Source organism: Cyprinus carpio, chromosome B24 (assembly GCF_018340385.1).
Source record: "Cyprinus carpio isolate SPL01 chromosome B24, ASM1834038v1, whole genome shotgun sequence".
Lineage (NCBI taxonomy): Eukaryota > Metazoa > Chordata > Actinopteri > Cypriniformes > Cyprinidae > Cyprinus > Cyprinus carpio.
The window spans coordinates 6,069,228-6,089,372 of record NC_056620.1 but is presented as its reverse complement, the minus strand read 5'-3'; the positions used below and the strand labels follow the sequence as shown (position 1 = coordinate 6,089,372).

General features: G+C 39.1%; 1 protein-coding gene across 10 annotated transcripts in view; it reads right to left on the bottom strand.

The window, feature by feature from the left end:
* The window catches only part of LOC109050388 (histone-lysine N-methyltransferase 2C-like), a 140,651-nt gene that overhangs the window by 60,316 nt on the left and 60,190 nt on the right, over positions 1-20,145 (bottom strand). For all 10 annotated transcript variants that reach the window (XR_006158534.1, XM_042752517.1, XM_042752518.1 and 7 more), the window contains exons 8-12: positions 17,825-17,987; positions 17,386-17,557; positions 15,269-15,383; positions 13,301-13,476; positions 10,886-11,049 (exon numbers count right to left, since the gene is read on the bottom strand). Coding sequence is in view for 9 of the 10 variants with exons in the window: in XM_042752517.1 (XP_042608451.1) it covers positions 10,886-11,049; positions 13,301-13,476; positions 15,269-15,383; positions 17,386-17,557; positions 17,825-17,987 (790 nt within the window). In the remaining variant the exon portion in view is untranslated. The remainder of the gene's footprint in view (positions 1-10,885; positions 11,050-13,300; positions 13,477-15,268; positions 15,384-17,385; positions 17,558-17,824; positions 17,988-20,145) is intronic.

Below are 20,145 nucleotides of genomic sequence, written 5' to 3'. Positions count from 1 at the left end.
TATATCATGCCAATAAAACATAATTAATCTAACCTGAATCTAACCTGGGTGTAAGAAACAAGTGTAGAGCCATCAAAGACTCAACATAGAGCAGCCATCATTCAGAGAGCTAAAGAGAAGTTAGGTTGGTTTCAGTGTCCTGATAACGTCTCTACACTGACAATCCACTAGAAGCACAGGGAAGATGAAAGCCTCACTGGTTTAGAGCTCCTAGCTATTTTTAACCCAGGAGGACATGTCACGGTCTAGAGTATAACTTCCCCTCCCCCAGACTGCTTTGCTACAAAGAATGCTACAACAAATACTCACATCTACACATACTTACATAGATGCACACAAACATCACCTTGTGTCTTCTGAAGTTAAATACATTTGGTAATAGTATGTAATAGTAAGTGCACACCTAAAGTGACTTTTTCCTCAACAAGCCACATGATTTGATGTGTCATAATATACTTGTAGCATAAATGTTCAGGATCATTTGCGCACTAACACTGAATTGTTAAAATTATTGGTTTGATGATCTACAAATCAGCAGGAGCAATAGAACTAGTGTGCGTGTCTTAAACAGTTGTACTGTTGAATTACATAAATATTAACTGCGTTCATTTCATTTACAGTTTTTCACTATGATTATTGCAGTAACATAATTAAAAATGATAATATCACAATTTCCACAGAAATAAAAATACTATGAGTTAAATTCATTTTTAATTTGGTATATTTTAGTTTTCTTGTTTTTCTCACACTTAAAATATGGAGGGTGAAGGAGAGAGAATTTTGGCCCTTCTTGCAGACACCTAAAAAAAACTCCCACATTGGCGAGCTAACAATAACATTTCTCAGGTGCAATTAGAGGGTTTCACTTTCATCTGTAATCTTATCTCCGACATGATTTTGTAGAGCAGAAGTATCTGCATACTGTCGTTGTTGCCATTTTCTGACAGCTGGGCAACCAGTGTTAAAGTGCACTATTTGGATTTTCTACCAAGACTGTTATAGGCACTGAATTATATTTACAATATTATAATATGTGTTGTAATAACATGATATTGATATTTAATTTTTTAAATACTGCGACACCCCTAAAAACTAAAATTACTGAACAGAGGTGCTCTACCAACAAAAGAGGAGGTGCAACCAAAAAAAAAAAAAAAAAAAAGCATTGTCAATAAGAAAAGGTGCAACACTTCCTCTTGAAGAAATCTAACTTTATTGTTTAACATATATGTGACGTTTTGGCCAGACATCTGATGAAGGCCTGGAAATTTGTCTGATGAAGGCCTGGATAATGGTCAAGACGATACATATTTTTAAATATTTTTGGATTTCTTCAAGTGTGAGTGTTATTTCTTATTGAGATCCCCTTAAAAACAACACACAAAATCAGCAATGTTTTAAAGTCTGCTATATATTGTGGACCTCAAAAAAGTGCATTTCGCCACTGGGGAAAGACGGAGGTTCAAGTCTAGTTGAGCTGCCCAGTAGAGGCAGCATGTAAACAAGCCTCGGGGTACCTCAGTGGACATGCGGAGTTCAAACAAGAGGAAAGGCCGCTGAGGTCATGAGGCATTGATGCGCATGACTACAGCCCGACTGGACAGACAAGGAAGAAGAGGAGATTAAAACAGGATACTGACATATTCCTACTCCAGAGAGCATACTGGGTATGCCTCAGGGTCTGCAAACTCCCAAAAGCCCCCGCACTGACTTCACTCATCAATACTCACCTGACAGTGTCACTTGGCAGTGTTGCACTCTGCCTGAGAGCAAAGCAGATGAACTTAAAGGATTTACCATTCCCAGTGTGGGTATGACATCAGACGGGCTCTAGCCTCCAGCCTAACAGATTAACACTTCATAACATCATGAAAGAAGCAGATCTCAAAGCAGCTATGCAGCAGCTACAATCAGCCATCTGTGCTCAGGTGATTGTGTCGTTTGTGCACTGGGTCATGTGAGTAAGTGTGACTGTGGTTCTTTTCAGCCCTGTCAGGATGAATCACTGATGGCATCACAGATCCATGGCAACAAAAAGTCTTTAGATTGGTGGTGGAGTCAAGTTACTACACCGGTGGGAAAATACTCCCTCTAACATGTGGTCATAAGAATAAAGAGGTTCTGTAATTAACCTACCTATAAATGTACTAAAGCTGTCAAAAGTACTGCTTCAATGCCAAAACAATACTAGAGCCAACAAGATTACTCCTTTTTACTAGTCAACCAGTCATCCACAAAAGTACCCAATTAGTTGATGGATCAATGTTTACCTCAAGTAAATGAAGCATCATTGATCGTTTAACAGTTTCCGGAAAGTTCAACGCTGAGTCTGTCAGAAGTCCAATTGCCACATTCATGCATTTCGAATTATCATGAATGACCCAATCGCTTATGGTTCTGATTTGGTTCTCCACTTCTGGTTTTTACATGAACACTCCAAATTAACTCCCTTTGAGACATCCGCAACTCATGCAGAGCAGTTTGCTAACAACATGCTACAGTATGTTAATGGTTAGCAGTAAGCAATGCAAGACTAAATGTTATCTGGAATATTGCAGAAAAAAAATTAAATTACTTTGCCAAACTCACATTTAAGCAACATTTCATATCAGCAACAAAATCTGATATATATATATATATATATATATACACACACACATATATATCCTGTTCACACAAATAAAGGATAAAAAATTGGTGTGATAAAATTTTAATTTAAATAAATAGCATTCAATAAATGCATCTGTTCAGACGGACACAAACATTCACGTTTTTGTACGGAGAGATGTTTAATCCTCTTTTCCATTGCACTGTGAAGAAACCTGGCAAACCCACACAATCTGCACTTTTGGTCACTTCCCTAATTCCTCTCCTTTTGTATAAAACTTTGAATTGGTGGCGCTCACAGACTTTTGCTAAGCGACATAGCACAAGATGAATCCAAAACAGTCTCTCTTGACTCTGTGCTCTTGTATTTGGTAGTGTTTGATATATACATACAGACGAATTCACATTTTAACTTTGCATTGTTTCTAATGTATTTTTCCATGACATACAGTATAGGCTCCACATACTACAAAACAGTATTTGTCAAGTCTGGTGGTGTGAACATGTTCAAGCCAGCAGAGACAACAAAAAAATTAAAAAATAGTATGCACCTATTATGCAAACTAAAATAATTATAATATCCAGGAACAGTAGAAAGAAGATGTTTTTTTTATAGGGGGGGTTAAAGCTGGTCAGTGAGTCACTGCATTTATTTTTTCTTGTTCTGTCTTTATCATGCTCTGTTTTTGATCTATATTTTAGTGTTTACATGAATAATTACCTCTTTTTATTATTACACAACTGTTTATTTCACTGAGAACGTTAAGTTTCTTGCGTAACCCCGGTTCTCTGATAACAGAAGTGAGGTATCTCACTATGGGAACACCTCAGACGTGACCGACTGCAGAAGCACCAATTACACCACGTCTGTCAGACTGACAGGCCAATCGCCGCAGCGATCAGGGAGTCCCGCCTCCCTGGTATATAATCCATTGCAGCCCGCTGCTGCGTCATTCTCCAACAGCTTCTTCACCGTGTATTCTGCAAGAAGGGCGGTGAGACGAGATACCTCACTTCTGTTATCAGAGAACCGGGGTTACGCAAGTAAACTAACATTCTCTTTCTAACATCTGCTCGGTTATCTCACTATGGGATATAGACCACTCCCGTATTGCAGATAATGCTGTATGAACAGACACAACATCGGAAGGTGATAAACAAGTGATCATGGCTTCAAAGGGATACTCCACCCCAAAATGAAAATTTTGTCATTAATCACTTACCCCCATGTCGTTCCAAACCTGTAAAAGCTTAGTTCGTCTTCGGAACATAATTTTTGATATTTTGGATGAAAACCAGAAGGCTTGTGTCTGTCCCATAAACTGCCAAGTAAAATACACTGTCAAGGTCCAGAAAAGTATGAAAAGCATCGTCAGAATAGTCCATCTGCCATCAGTGGTTCAACCGTAACATTATGAAGTGACGAGAATACTTTTTGCACGCAAATAAAACAAAAATAACTTTATACAATAATGTGTCTCCTCTGTGTCACTCCACATCAGCGTAGTGCCTTTTTGGCGAATCTGAGCTGTACGCAGGCAACGTACGCTCTTTTGTGTCAGCCGCGCCACAAGGATACGTTTTCTACGTATTTTTACACTTTGATCTAAAAGAAAACAGCACATCCTGTGTCGCAGCTGACACAGAAGAGCGTACACTGCCTGCGTACAGCTCAGATTCGCCAAAATGGCGCTACGCTGATGTGGAGTGACACAGAGGAAACACATTAGGTAAGTGATTAACCACAAAATTTTCATTTTGGGGTGGAGTATCCCTTTAATGCTTGAGCAAACATGATGCACTTTATAATATAATACAGTGAACACAAGCACAAGGTCTATACTACTGAATTATAGAATATGCGATTATACCCTGAATGAAATGCAGTACATATCAGGCACCGCTCATACTCCAAGCACTGAATGAGCCAGTGATGACTCTGTCACATCTAATCTATAATATCTCACAAATTTGTGCGCTGATGTCCAGCTCGCCGTAGCACAAAATGTCCTGAATAGAAACTCCTCTGAACACATGTGGAGTGGGCGTGAAGTCAAGGTGGAGGTAGTAAATTAGCATCCTTACAATCGCGTCTACCACCCAATAAGAAAGCCGCTGACATGAAAGAGGACTCCCTCGATAATTGTCAGCCCAAGAGATGAAGAGATGATTACTCCTTCGTAAGGGTCTCCTCTTCCGAGTAACCTCTCTTTTTCTGATGAAGAAAAAGGTGGTGGAAAGAACGCCAACAATTCCTCAGATCTGTTTGCTCCTGTTGTGTCCCAAGAACATGTCTCTGAAATGGTTTTCAAAACTGTCCTGGAGTAGCCCATCACTCACTCATCTAATACGCCCGATTTAACTCGTCAGCTCATTAATAGAGACTTTAAGAACTGAAGTGGGTAAGAAAAGTAAAAAGAGTTGAGAGAAAATATTATACTTGTCAGATCCGCGTCATGTTCAGCAGCGGCAGCTCTTAAAGAAATAGCAGCCAGAACAACCTAATAACCAGCTGCTGTGATGTCTATTAATCAAAGGACAAAGAAAAAAAAAAAAGAGGTAAAAAGAACTTTTATAGTTTTAAGGATTTATCTATATTTAATTTAGAATTTAGTGTTTGATAACTTCAATTTGAATTTATGTATATTTCTGCTGAAGGGCACAGGTAAATATGACATGTATTATAATGTGTTTATGTGAAGATTGTTTTAAAGGGTTAGTTCACCCAAAAAATAAAATTCTCTCATTAATTACTCACCTTCATGTCGTTTCAAACCAGTAAGACCTTTGTTCTTCTTCAAAACACAAATTAAGATATTTTTGATGGAATCTGAGAGCTAACTGACCCTGCATAGAGAGCAAAGCAACTGAAATTATCCCAAGTCCAGAAATGTAGCAAGGAGATCTGTAAAATAATCCATGTGACATCAGTGGCTCGTCCGCAATTATACGAAGCTACAAGAATACATTTTGTGCGCAAAAAACTTTATTCAACAATTTGTCTCCACCATATAACCCTGGTGCCATTTTGGAGAATATCCCCCTGGACGTATGCAGTTCTGTGTCAGCTGCGCCACGCCGGATAAGCCGTTTCCGTTCAGCTCAAATAATAAAAACATGACGCAGCTGACACAGAACAGCCTACGTTTTAGGATATTCTCCAAAATGCCACCAGATGCGGAGGAGAAGAATTGTTGAATAAAGTCTTTTTTTTTCTTTTGTGCACAAAAAGTATTCTCGTAGCTTCATATAATTGCGGTTGAGTCACTGATGTCACATGGATTATTTTACAGATCTCCTTGCTACGTTTCTGGACTTGAGAGCATTTCAGTTGCATTGCTGTCTATGGAGGGTCAGAGAGCTCTCATCTCTTGTGTTCCGCAGATGAACGAAGGTCTTATGAGTTTGAAACAACATGAGGGTATAGTAATTAATGACAGAATTTAAATTTTTGGGTGAACTAATCCTTTAAGTTCACTTATAGAAAAAATAGAAGTTATTTTTTAAAGTCTAATATATGTTAAAATTAATAGCTCTCAATTATACCGTAATGTTGAATGGCTATAGTCAATGGTTAAACATGGGGGGGGGTTTATAGAGAAATCAGTATTGGTATCACTGATACTGGCCTTCAGTCATAAAAAGACGCCATTAAAAAAAAATATAAAAAATATACTGTCTTGTTAAGTTGTTTGTACATTAATTTGAAGATTGAATGTGAAATTATTGCAGTATAAAAGTATATTTAAAAATTTTAATGTTAGGTGGGATTATTTTCATAAAAATGTGCAATTAATTTGTAAAAAAAATTTTAATCGATTGACAGCACTAATTTTTACACCTTCTTTGATTGTGTAAATACTCTCCTCTGCCCTCGACATTTACCCCATGTTGTGGAGGGAGGGGAATTATTGCAGGGGGCACTCCAGGAACTTGTGGCACTGTCCCCTGTACAACTGTGAGTGAACCTGCTGAACTGGCCCTTAGAACAACTGAACTTGGTTGCTCGTCTCTTTTTGCCCCCTTGAGGGTTAGAAGGACAATGCTTTGCTGCGGCTGCAGCATAAGACTGTTTTCCCTTAGCTTAAGCCAGCCTTGGCTGTGCTGGCACATTAGCCGAATTCTTAGGTGGTGGGGGGTATTACCACGATAGTCTGTATATCCCCCTCTTGACTGTGACATGGAACTCATGTGAGCAGGCTGACAAGGTCTGACTGGTGGTTTCCCTGGCAGGCAGGTTTTGAACGCATCTCCCTCTTTCTTTCTCAAGTCACACTATTGGCGCATGGCTGTGACTGTTGAGCCAATCAGTGCCTTGGTATTTAAGGGGGCATCCAGAAATTCCACTTTTTCCTTTTCTGAAAGGCCTGAGAGACTGAGCCACAATGCTCTTTCTCCCACCACAGCTAGCACCACAGCTGCCACAGCTCTGAACTGCCCCACGTGACGTGCGGAGGTTCAGATCGGCTATCACACAGATCTCCTCCCATAGGGCTGGGTTCAGAGAGCCTGACGGCCCATCTCCTTTAACAGCTTTGCCTGGTATGCTGTCAGAAGAGATGTCACATTAAAGCCCTGATGGCCAAAGCAGAGGATTTATATATCTTTTGAAAAACCTTGGCTGAAAACCGCTCCGTTTTCCCAGGCAGCGTGGCGCCCGCAGACGAAAACGCTGTCCTGCGTCCTGGATGCAAGTGGTTAGCTACTGAAAGCGCCACCTGTGGGGGGTCAGCTAACCCCAGCTCTCCCATATCCTGAATGTCCAGTCGTGCAACAGGCACATGATGGGAAAATGGTTTGTCCCAGTGTCTTTTCATCTTTGCCATGCATGCCGGGACAGCCAGGATGAACTGTCTAACCGGTGCAAGGCGTGATGGTAATCTCTTACCATCGTAGAGATCCCTCTCTGCCCCTTGACCCACCTGTTGAGAAGACCAGTCAATGGTAAGCTTGGCTACAGCCCTACGGCAAACTTCCAATAAGTCTAACTCCACAGCAGAGGAAGAGGGGGGCTCCCCACTCTGGTTGCTTGGTGGACGAGATGTATTAGGAGGGATGATTGCATCCTCCTCCTCTTCATCATCCTCCAGAAGATGGGTAGATAATTCCTCATCATCATCGTCATCCTCTCCTGTCACATCCGCAAAGGCATCACCGAAGAGAGGGGACAGGTCAGGAGCCTGCGCATCCATGATATCACCCCAGGTACTAAGCCTTTGCGGCTACTTAGCTGTCTCCTCTCTGGGCTGAGTCTGAGAGGTCTGCTATCGCCACCCTGAGTCTAATCTCACAGGTTTTTTTCAGGAAAACTAGAACAAATAGAGCAGCCCTCTGGGGTAGATATAGCAGCTTGGGCGTGCTTAACACCTAAGCATGCTATATAAAGAGGATGTGAATCCTTAGCCAAGATCCATAGACTGCACAAGCACATGCTAAGGGGAGCATCTTCCCCCTCAAGCTCTCTGCCTTTCTAGCCGTGGCCATAACTCTCTTCACTCTCTTCATTAGGGAAACTCTCACTGTGACGCGTAAGTTTACCCTCTGGAGCAGTGGTAAGCAGAGTTATTTTATTAGAATAAACTCCTCTTTCCCCATATCCAACACGAACTGAATAGTATTTGATCGGAAAACAGGCTGTTTATTCCCGGTAGTGGAAAACTCGCCTTGATGCGGACGTTTTCTCACTTAGCACGAGAGAGATACTTAGCTAACAGCAGTGGAGGCAGGACTCCCTGATCACTGCAGCGATTGGTCTGTAAGTCTGACAGATGTGGTGTAATTGGTGCTTCCGCAGTCGGCCGGACCTGAGGTGTTCCCATAGTGAGATAACGAATGGATGTTAGGAGGAGAAGCACTTTGTACTTTAAAAATATGTATTTATTTATTTATTTATAACAAACCTTTTCAGAGTACTGTGTTCAAGTCCGTGCTGTGGTATTAATTGACAGAACTGTGAAATTTCACTAGAAATGCTAAGCTATGAAACTTATGGTGTCGTGACAAACCTAGTACGTACGTGTGCATGTGTGCTCTCAGTGTGTGTTTATCAGGAAGTGGGGGTGTGGTAGGGTTGGTTAACAGGTGGGCGTCTCTGTCTTGATAATAGCTGTCTCTCTTGGGGGCCCAACAATGGGATGATTGCTTCCTCTAGCTGCTGGCAGTGGCCCAGTGCATTGCTGCTGGCATGACTGGCTTTACAAAGAGCCCTTACAGCCGGGTCTGATTGTATCTTTTTCTGCCAACCACATGCCAACATATATCAACTCCCCACCACAGGCCCACAGGAAGAAAAAATCATTGGTAATAAGGCAGTTGTAACCACTGCAAAGGCACATGGGGAATTCATCTCTTAACCATCAGGCTACAGGAAGAGTCCATTCTTAATACAATTTCTAATAAAGGGCCCAAAGAAAATACAATTTGCTTTTAGCTTCCAGCGTCTCGATGATAGGTCACCAGCTGGGACTCTGAGCACAGGAAGCTCATAGGTGATTAGTTTCTTTCTTCGATTGTAGTTTTTAGAGAGCTTTGTAGTGTGCAACAAAAATAAAATAAAAATGTCTTAATTCTCCTTGGTGCACTCAAAAACTGTCCAAAACAGTCACATGAAATGGCATATGCAAACCATTTTACTTCTGTAACCTAATTTATTGTCGGGTGAAACATAATGAGAAGAAGTGAAGTGACAAAATGAGAGGGATTGGTGGACAGACAAAATTACAAAGACAAACACTTTTTCCCTTTTGAATAAAAATGTAAAACTGTAAACAGGGCCATTTCCATTTAATGATGACTTCACGATGTACTACAGAGGGAGAATGTGGTCTCTACATGAAACTAAAAAATGCAAGTCATTTAGGGCATATTATGAAAGATGCATTAAATGTTTCTCAACCTGCTCACAAACTCAGGTCTCTGGCTGAACTTGCAAACAAACTGTAATTACAATCAGTGACAGCAGAGAGGTTCAAGCCTTACATCTTTGTCACACTCAATGCAACAGCCTCTGTGTGTGTGAGTGCTTAACATCAAAGAACCGGCCTACAGCACCTTACAACTGACCAATAACACACACAGAACAGCAATCGACAAAGTAAACAGCAAAAACAAACCTCAACATAACAGGAAAATAGTATAAGCTAAAAACTCTTACATGGAGAGTAGATTTTTAAACATTTAACTTTTTAAATATACTTATTCCATGGAAGAACTGACTTGTAATTTGTAAAAGAAATTAAAATATAGGATAATAATAAAAAGAAAAAAGAACGAAAAAAAGATTCTAGACTTTTGCTGGACTACTTTCTCATCACATGACTGGTTAAGAAAGAAAGAAATCCTATACTAAAAACACAACCTAAGAAAACGAATCAAGAAAATTTTATTAACCAAATACAAAATTTTAGTTTAGTTTAGTTTATACAGTATGTGTGTTTCATTGTGTATTAAAATTATATTGACTATTATGATCTCAAGTGTTTAGCACTATAGGTGCAAACGTGATCCGATAAATCATATTAATTTGAAGGTCATCAAGAACATATGTAATCACACATGTGACCCTGGACCACAAAACCCGTCTTAAGTCGCTGGGGTATATTTTTAGCAATAGCCAAAAAAAAAAAAACATTGTATGGGTCAAAACGATCCATTTTTCTTTTGTGTCAAAAATCATAAGGATATTAAGAAAAAAATCATGTTCCATGAAGATATTTTGTAAATTTCCTACTGTAAATACATCAAATCTTAATTTTTGATTAGTAATATACATTGCTAAGAACTTCATTTGGACAACTTTAAAGGAAATTTTCTCAATATTTAGATTTTTTTTTTGCACCCTCAGATTCCAGATTTCCAAATAGTTGTATCTCGGCCAAATATTGTTCTATCCTAACAAAACATACATCAATGGAAAGCTTATTTATTCAGTTTTCAGATGATGTATAAGTCTCAATTTTGAATAATTGACACATAAGACTGGTTTTCTGGTCCAGGGTCACATATTATCTGTTGTATAAACATTTTAATTTGCTTGACATAAAAACTAGCTTTTAAAAATACCTTTTGTACTACATCAATACTTGATATGTAGGTTAATGACAGGTGTAAACTGTAATCTGTCTCAGCTGACCACCTCTGATTGGATGACCAGACACAGATGAAGGTGTAAACTTTGTGTGGAGCAATATGTCCAGCCTCCAGAACCGTACAATACTACCAACTGTATGGATAACAACTCCATCAGAAGTGCATCAAGTGCTGAGAGACGTGTACTCACCCCCGGCTGGCTCTGGGTCAGTGAACGAAGCCTCCTGACTGCTGACGTGCTGATTGTGCCTGCTCTCCTCCTCTACCTGCTTACACACTCTGCAGGTGTAACCATCTTGCACCCGGGTGTCAGGGTCAGCACCCTCCTGCCTCACACAGTCCACATGAACCCATCTGATAGAGAAACATACAATAAACAACCATCAATGCCCCAATCAAGGTAACCAGCTTTGCCTAAACCCAACATCTTATTTATTTCTGAAAGCTGCTTCTAATTGTTAACCTTTACAATAGAGGATTTTCCATTGTTAAAACAAATGAAAGCTCTATGTACAGCACCTACAGCAGAAATGTGTAGCGCATGGTAAAAATGTTTTATTTGAGCTACATTTCTAGTTGCACACAAACATTGTTCACTATAGAAATCAGTTACTGTTTTTTAAGTGCCTTACACCATGACCACTGCAGTGTTTTCCATTAATAACCTAGACACTGATCATAGTCTCATCTGTCCCACCACAATTTGAGTTTCTGGTTTGACCAATAAAGGCCCCGTTATACTTCAATTGAATTTTGTTTTCGTACTTCGTTTGGGGGCAAAAAGAAGTTTGAAAAGGCTGAGCGACTGTAGATTAATTTAAATGTGTCATGACGCTCGTGCGTATCCCCTAAACACAACAACGATGAAATGAAGTGTAGGCAATCTATGTGTGAGACAGGCCCCAATGGCTCATATCATAGACAAAGGAATAATAATTAGCAGCAGTTCAGAGTCAAGTATCATGTTTACAATACAAAAGAACCATTCCATTCAGTCCTTTATGGGAAGTGTGAATGTCTCATAGTCTGAAAACTATAGCAGTTTGTCAGTTTGTTACTTTATTTTATTAGTGTTCATTTATTTTCTTAAACTGGATAAATTGTTACACCTTTTTATATTTTATTTACTTTTGATAAAAACAAAGGATTATTATTGTATATTCGTTTGTCATTTAATTGTTTTTTTTTTTTAAATGCACGTCAAAGAAGGTGGAGTTTCAGAACACACCCACCGATTGCGTAACCGCCACAGACCAATGGAAACTCAAAGGTGTTTAGGAGCAAAAACGGACTCCCCTCAGAAAGTTCACTTTGGTGAGCGGTTTCGAACTGCCGAAACGAACTCAAAAACGAACTTCGTTTCGGCCTGATTTTGTTCGAAATGACGTCATGTCAGTTCATTCTTCGATTCTGTTTGAAGTATATTGGGGCCTTAAGGCTGGACTATCCATTTGGCTAACCAGTGGCAGATGGGGGGAGTATTTGGGAAATTTGACTAAAATTCTACTCTCTATCTGCACAACACCACTGGGTGATGCTAATGGAAACACATATGATGCAACAAACAGGGTGGATACACAGAAAACAAAGGCTGTGACTAGTCAAATAATGTCATAATGGTTAGTGGTTAGGAAGTCTTCAACAGCTTAAAAACTGCTAAGGAAAACACTAAAGTTAGGCTAAATTACCTTACCATTACTATTATAGTATCTCAGCTAACTAAATACAATGAACTTTGAACTAATTATGTCAGTCACAAATTGTAACTCTCAATACATGACATATCAGATCAGATAAAATCAGATCGGCTTTGTGTAAAGATTCCATCCACATTGATTACACATGATGCAGCACACAATTACATGTTTGACCCATGGTCAGTTCACAAAGCAAAAGAATCAAATCAATCTGCCATACAAATTATACGAGCATCTTTTCATCCACAAAGACATCATTGAGCCACTCTCTAAAGCTGCCGGTTCAATTACAGTGTTCTTCGCAGACCTCTTTGAATTTGATAGATAATTTCTCTATTGGTTAATCACAGTCTTTGAAGCCTGCAGAGAAGTAATCAATTATTATTTATCAACACTGACCAAGTCTTCACAGTAATAATGGATAAAAACACCTGAGCCTGAGACATGCTAAAAAAAACACAATATAGTAACAACTATGATGTGAAACATCTCTTCCCCATATAGCAGCATTTACATGCCAGAAATTAGATCAAGCTCTGCAGTAATAATACTACAGTAGCTGTTAATGCCATGTGGTAGAAACTTGTCAAATTGCATACGAACATGGACAGACTCTCCTTTAAAAACCATGAACAAACTAAGATAAGATAAAAAATTATGCAAGGAAAATCGACTACTTTACACACAAGTTCATTTGCAACAAGGATTTGTTAAACACAAAGAAATCATTCAACCAACATTTAGAAACCAAACACTCATATGCTGAAGGATGACAATGAATTTCCTTAATAAAACAAAATTTTAATGGAAGACTGTGACCTATTGTCATTATGCAGAAACAGTTTCATTTCAGCAATAGACCACTTGTGACTGTGTGATATTGTCATAGCTGAAGGGTCATTTCCTACCTCTTACAAGTGCAGCATGAGTGTTTGTCCAGAGGGCCACCAGAGTTCTGATTCTGCCCACAGATGAGGCAGACCAGCGCTGAATCATGCTGCTGTTGACATCCTTCACACATTACACCATTAGATGACCACTGGCCGTTAGGCCGCAAGCCACACTGACCACACGTTCGGCAGTTCTGCAAAACATAACACACAATTCACTGCAACATCATCTGATGCACGGTTATACAAAACGATGACCGCAAACGCATTTAAAGTCAACATGAAACAAAAGACCATTTACTTTCAGTATAATTCATTAGTGCACATTACATCAATATTGATATCACACTAGTCTCGCGTAGCCAGACCTTCAGACTGACGGCTGAAGGTCTGGAATACATGGCAGCTTTTATTGGCCAAGGTCCGCCCATGAGGCCATTTGACAGACATGTCAAACAACCAATAACAGTTTGTTTCTTTCAGCAGCACGTTTCAGGGTGTGGAAATGTTGCCACAATAACAGACCGGTGTGCAAAACTCTCGGACATATTTTAAAGATTCTGTGCCGCAAACTTAAAATATTTCACACACTTTTGAGAATCCAGCGTTAGTTGATGATAAGCGCTCATCGTCACAGTTGTAAACACGATGGCTTTCTTCTTTCGTGAGGGGGTTTGGCGCTACGGCATCTTTGTTTTCAGGCGGAACGTTAAAGAACGCAACACACACATATCCCTGAAATCCTGTATAATTCAACCAATCCGATAACGACTTCGAAACTCCTGAAGTGTTTCCACTTTTGTGTGCCGTATGCATCAGACGTTCAGTCAACGGTCCGTGGGCGTGACATCTGAGGCTGAGACTAATATCACACTAATCCATATTTAAATAAACTGTAAATAAAGCTGTAAAGCAGTCATGCAATCAGTACTGTGGTGTAAACAGTATCGCAAGCTCTACTACTGCATTATATGTTCATATAAGCCTGTATTGTTTGCTGTACTGCAGAGAGCAACTGCTTCAAGTATTATGAATGCTACAAATTGTTTAAAAAAAAAACAAAAAAAAACAAAACAAAACTGTCAACTGACAACAATTCACATCTGTACAATGACACTTGAACCTCACAACAATTGTGAACTACAAACTTCATGGGCTCTCTTAAATCAATTTGGATTGAGCTCCAGCATAATTACGGCTCTATAAATCCTCAAAATCATGTTCATCAGTCTGCAACAGCTCTCAATAGGAGCAAAGCACCGGAAAATTCCATGTCAATTAAAAAACATACATGAATAAAAGGCACTTCAAGCTCATCAAGTGCAACATTTCAGCCTGTAGAAGAGGGGCAAGTATCAGCTCTAATAACCACCCACACACCCTTAGCAGGAAATCCAAGCCCTGTTAAGCCTCTGATGATGGACAGACTCCTGTGCTGAGTCCTGGATGACAGGTGGGGCTTCTTGGCTGCCTCCACAAAGTGATTAGAGGGATCTGTGTGTTGAACATTAATCAAATATTTTTTGGTTTGCATTCTGATTCATCTGGGAGCTAACTGGTTTGGTTCAAGGTTCAAAATTCCTATGGAGAAAATAAATGTGATATAGTCTTCCATAGCTGAGATGAACATCTATTCCACAACTCACTCATGCAACTTAGTCTTCAAAGGAGGGTACAGGAGAAGTGCATCAAAACCTTCTAAGCAGAGCATGCACATTAGGAATAATTAAACTAAAATGTTTTGGAGGTAATGAATTCATCGTGGTGACTAAATCAAGCTCCAGCATCAATCCAGAGGGAATATACAGTATGCTGGTGAGATGAAAACCAATGCACTCTTCAATCTCACAGTCCATAAACATACCAAAAAGAAAGAAGTGTGTGTGCTGCGAGTTATAGGCTCAAAGCAAAAATGAAAGCTCTGTGTGCTTCTACTCACAGCAGGCCACAATGCTGGTTGTAGTCCATACACAAATACAAGCTTACCTTGCACCTCCAGCCGTTGGTGGGTATTGTGTCCATGACGGGCTGCTGGCAGAAGGTATGATACCCTTTATCACACATGTCACACACCAGCATTTTGCTGTCCTCCCCTGGGTTCCTTTAAGCCAGATGAGAAAAAGAGAGTAGATTAAAGATAAATTAAATATACAGGATTAGGGGCTTTTGCAAATTTCAAGCTAGTCATTCTGACCTATATAATATTGACAGTTTGCTTGCAGCTAGTGGCCAGTTAGGTAAGTTTCAGTGACAAGAAGGGCAAAAGTGAAAATATTTTTAGCCAATCAGAAGATATTTCATGTTTAATGTACAGTTATGTGGAAAAAGAATGGACTTATGGAATTTCACAGTAGCCAGTAAAACTGACTGACAAAAAGACCTGTTGTTTGCTGCAATCTAGCCCTCTCTTTTATAGTTCAACCTTTATTTGGTGTTTCTTCTTTTCATAATGTTTAGTTGTATTGACAAACGTATTAGACAATGCTCCTTAAAAAAAAGAAATTAAAATATAGTGCACCGCAAACTTTGTAAATGTTATATTGTTGTTGTCTATGCACAAAAACCTAAACATTGCTCTTGCAGTGATTCCAGTGTAAAAACATTTATGCCAATTATGAACCAAGATGACTGCTTAAATCCACACGGTACTTCTGTTCTTACTTTGAGAGCTTCATACTGATTGGCTTTCAAAATGCGCTACAATAAATAAATGATAAACATCAAAAGAAGTCAATTAATTACTCCGCTCTCTTCCATTTCCATCATTATTAAGGTATTCAAGTAATTCAATGAACTGTCATGATGCATTTAGAGACTACAATCTGCAGACAGACGATTAATCGATTAAACGGTTTTTAACAGAAGTGTTATTTCTATACTGTGTCTTTTTTTTTTTTATCTAAAAAAAGGTTTTACATATACACTGCATACTCTTTTCTGTTTCCCAATATTTTTAGTGGTGTTGATTTAAATGACACTTTTTTTTTTTTTTGGCAGAAAATGTAAAACATCAATTTTGCCAAGCAAATCGACTAATCTGCTGTCAAGATATCAGTGTCAGCCACTGAAAAAGACACTTTTAACTGCAGCCACCACTCCTCAGCCAAATACAACCTCATTCTACATTTACCCAGGCAAACAAACACTCCATTACTTCCTCCCCATGAGCAATAACACTTTCACTTTGGCTTTTCAGAGCCCAAACCTGTCTAAGTGGTAAATCAGAGGGGAAGCAGTGAGATTTATAGAGCCGAGAGGAGGTGAGGTGACGTTCAGGAGATTTAGCCATTTCCAGGTCTATATTTTCAGCCAATGCAAATCAACATTAAATGAGAACGTCATCTGATATTTACAGTCTAGCTGAGCCATGGACGTTATGGCCATTTTCCCCTACCGAACGAGATGGATGCATGTTCTGCCTCTCCCAGCCCTACTGTATTTGATACCCTGAATCAAATCAACCAAGCAGCACATCATACTGGAGAAGGCTATTTATTTAGGCTAAATAAAATACAATCCATTTTAAATACACTGCATTTTTACTGTGAAAATTCCTGCTTGTCATGAGGTCCAGGCTCTATGATCTACTGTATTCAGGCTCCTCAGAACAATATACATACAGAAAAAAATATTAAAGCTGTCTGACACCAGTCGGATGGATCTCCCAGCAGTCATAGTTAGAGTGTGGCTGCTGGCATGAAAAAAAAAAGCTAACAAAATTCCCTAAGGATAGTCTTGTTTTCATCGATGCTGACATAGAAACTCAATTGTCATTCTATTAACACAGCAAAACGAGGATGGCAAATGCAAAACAACTCTGGCTTTATTAAACACAGCTTGGCAAACGTAAAATGTCTAGTGAGATTATGCAGTATGCCAATAACCAATAAATTAATAAAACTACTATTATTATTATTATTTTTTTTTTTGGGTGTGGATTTAAATATAGTAAAACAGAGAAGGAAAAGGGAAAGCAAAAAACAGAAATGCAAAGGTAAAGTGTACAATTTTCAAAATAATGAGTGTTCAAAATTCTCCAGACGTCTGAACTTAACAACTCAACTGTGTTGAGTAATTAATGTCCAGGTGAGCTGGATACTCACTTGCATGTGAGGCACACTTTGCACTCAGGGCACTGCCAGCCTGCCCTCTTCAGTGGGGTGACAGTGATGTCCAGACAGGCCCCATGGTAATGCTGGCCACAAGTGCAGCAGAAGAGCTGATCGAGCAAGTCTCCAGAACTGTCACACAGCAGACAGTTCACCTCATCTTTCGCTGTAAGGGAGAGTTAATATATTATTTGTCTCCAACTACACAGGGTATATCTTATATGTAGTAATTTATGATGTAAACAGATGTGCTCCATTTGTCTGTCATGAGCATACCTGTTTGCTTACGGTTTCTGTCTCAAAAGATTTTAGATTTTTTTTTTCATTATATGGCTGTTTAAATGATAATAATAATTAACATATTAAAAAAAAAAAGCCTCAACATTTTATGAAAGAATCAACTGAAGGAAACGTGTGTAACAGAGAGACTCACATCGGACAAGGGCTTGTTGGATGTGATCCGGGCAGAGGAGGGTGTATGCCTTTATGTCCTGGAAGGTTCTGGCAGCAGCTGCACAGGGGTAATGAAAGGAGCGTCCACAGCTCTCCTCACAGCACTTTATGGATGCTCCAAGGCGCTTACAGTATGCACAGCACTATAAAAAGTGAATACAGAAACATATAGTAGTTTCAGTTACATAAATACTCCATACATCTCTATTAGCGATTGAGAGTTTAGATTAACTGGTGTTTTTACATAGCTCCACAACTGCTCAAGTGAATAATCTTTCACATTAATAATGTTTATCCTCTTTAGGGTTTTCTTTAGGTTAACTAGCAAGTTAATATTTGGGAGATGTTTTTCTGTTATGAAGCTATTTCATGTGAGCCCCTGTATCTTGAATTTGAGGGTAGTGGTCGACCGATATGTACTTTTTAAATGGCTGATTCTGATGCCAATAGCTTAGAGAGCAGGGTAGCCGAAGGTCGATATAGAACTGACACACACACACACACAAGTACAATAGCGTAAAAGTACCATAGCGTTTACCTTTCTGCTACTAAAAATAGACAAGGCAAACGCTATGGTACCTTTTCATATACCAATTAATTGCTTTGATTAACAGTTCAGTCAATTAATTTATTAGACAGAACTGTTAAACCAAGACCATAAAGCTCTTGCTCTTCTACACTCAGGCAGTGGCATTCTCAGCCACTGTTAATGTGTGATCCTGAATCAAGTTTAGATTTATTTACTTTTTATTTAATTTGATGCATAAATTTCCTGTACAGAGATTTAGTGATACTTATTAAAATGGGCACTTCACAATTTGTACAAATATAATATTTATATATCGAAAAACACGAGATGAACAGTGGGACAAACAAGTACTGAACCTTGCGTGGCAAACCGAGAAACCAAGACTCATTAAGGTGTATTCACACATACTTGGTGTGACCTTTAAGATTTTAAAACAAAACAACACATATCTCTAAACACCTTAACACAGTATGTGAATTTTTTTTTTTTTTTTTTTTTTAATCCCAGCATAGGTCAATGACCAATAAGACATAAACTGTTAGCCTCAACCAGCTTAAAAAGTCAAAATGACAACAAACAAACAAGAAAATAAATGTTGTGGAAAGCAATTAATTATAAAACAGAAATCAATTTAATTAATTAGGGTAATATAATGTACTTTATTTACACTCGCTTGATTAATCACTTTGAAAAGCTATTTAATTCTTTGAAAAAACATGCTCTTTTAATTGAATCTGTTATTTAGTACATTAACATCAGGATTTTGAAATCTTTTAAAAAGTAAAATGTACATTTGTACTTGACTCAGTATCAAAAATGCTATGGTACAAAAATGGTGAAAATTTCCATCTGTCAATAATAGCCTTTTGTAGCAAAAGTGGTGCAAAACTATAAACCCTGAACAGCAAGGTCGTCACAACACGCTGTTCCTCTCACAGGTCCATTTGCTCGTAACATACTTCCCCCTCTTTCAGCATGTATTTTTTCAACCTTTCGGATACATCCAGTAAAGCATTCAGGATCAAGGCGAATGTCATTCAAAATAAGGACTTGGATGAAAACTGGCCAGACATTTAAATCACCACCATGGAAAAAGCACTCACTTTGAATAATAGAGGACACCAGGGCCTGAGAAAACGGCCCTAAACTAAAAATGTCTCTAGTCAGCAGTCTCTCTAGCTCTCTCATGCTTTAAAAACCCTTGGCCTAAAGCCCAAATGCAACAATCTGCAAATACCTTTTAACACTGAGCTTTAAGCAATTATCGCCCAGGCGGTGAGCCCACCGGGGCTGACAGCATCCTCTACCCACAATGCTCTTTTCTGAATCACTCTGAAGGACAGCCATATAGAGCTCTATGGCCATACTGTCCACTCTCATGGCTAGGTGGGTGTTGAGTATCTCATGCCTCAAATAATGTATCAAACAGAAACCATCCCCTCAGACATCTCCTTCATGGGGTGAAAAAGCTACAGCTGATACGTTATTGCTGCCAAGACTCCAAGGACACTATTATAAAGTAGAACAGCTTTCCCTCCTTGAAATCCTATATGCAAAGAGGCATAATGGCAGCATCCCAAACGGAGCAGGCCAGTGATGAAAGATGCAGTGCTGTACTGTGCACAATGTCGGCTGGTTTGTGTCTCGGTCAGTCAGTGTGTGGACTGCAATTATGCAGTGATTCTGTTTATAGCATTTGAAACTGTTTCTAGACATGATTCTAAATAGAACTTCATCCTGGAAGTTGTGCATGGACATTTGCTACATATTTC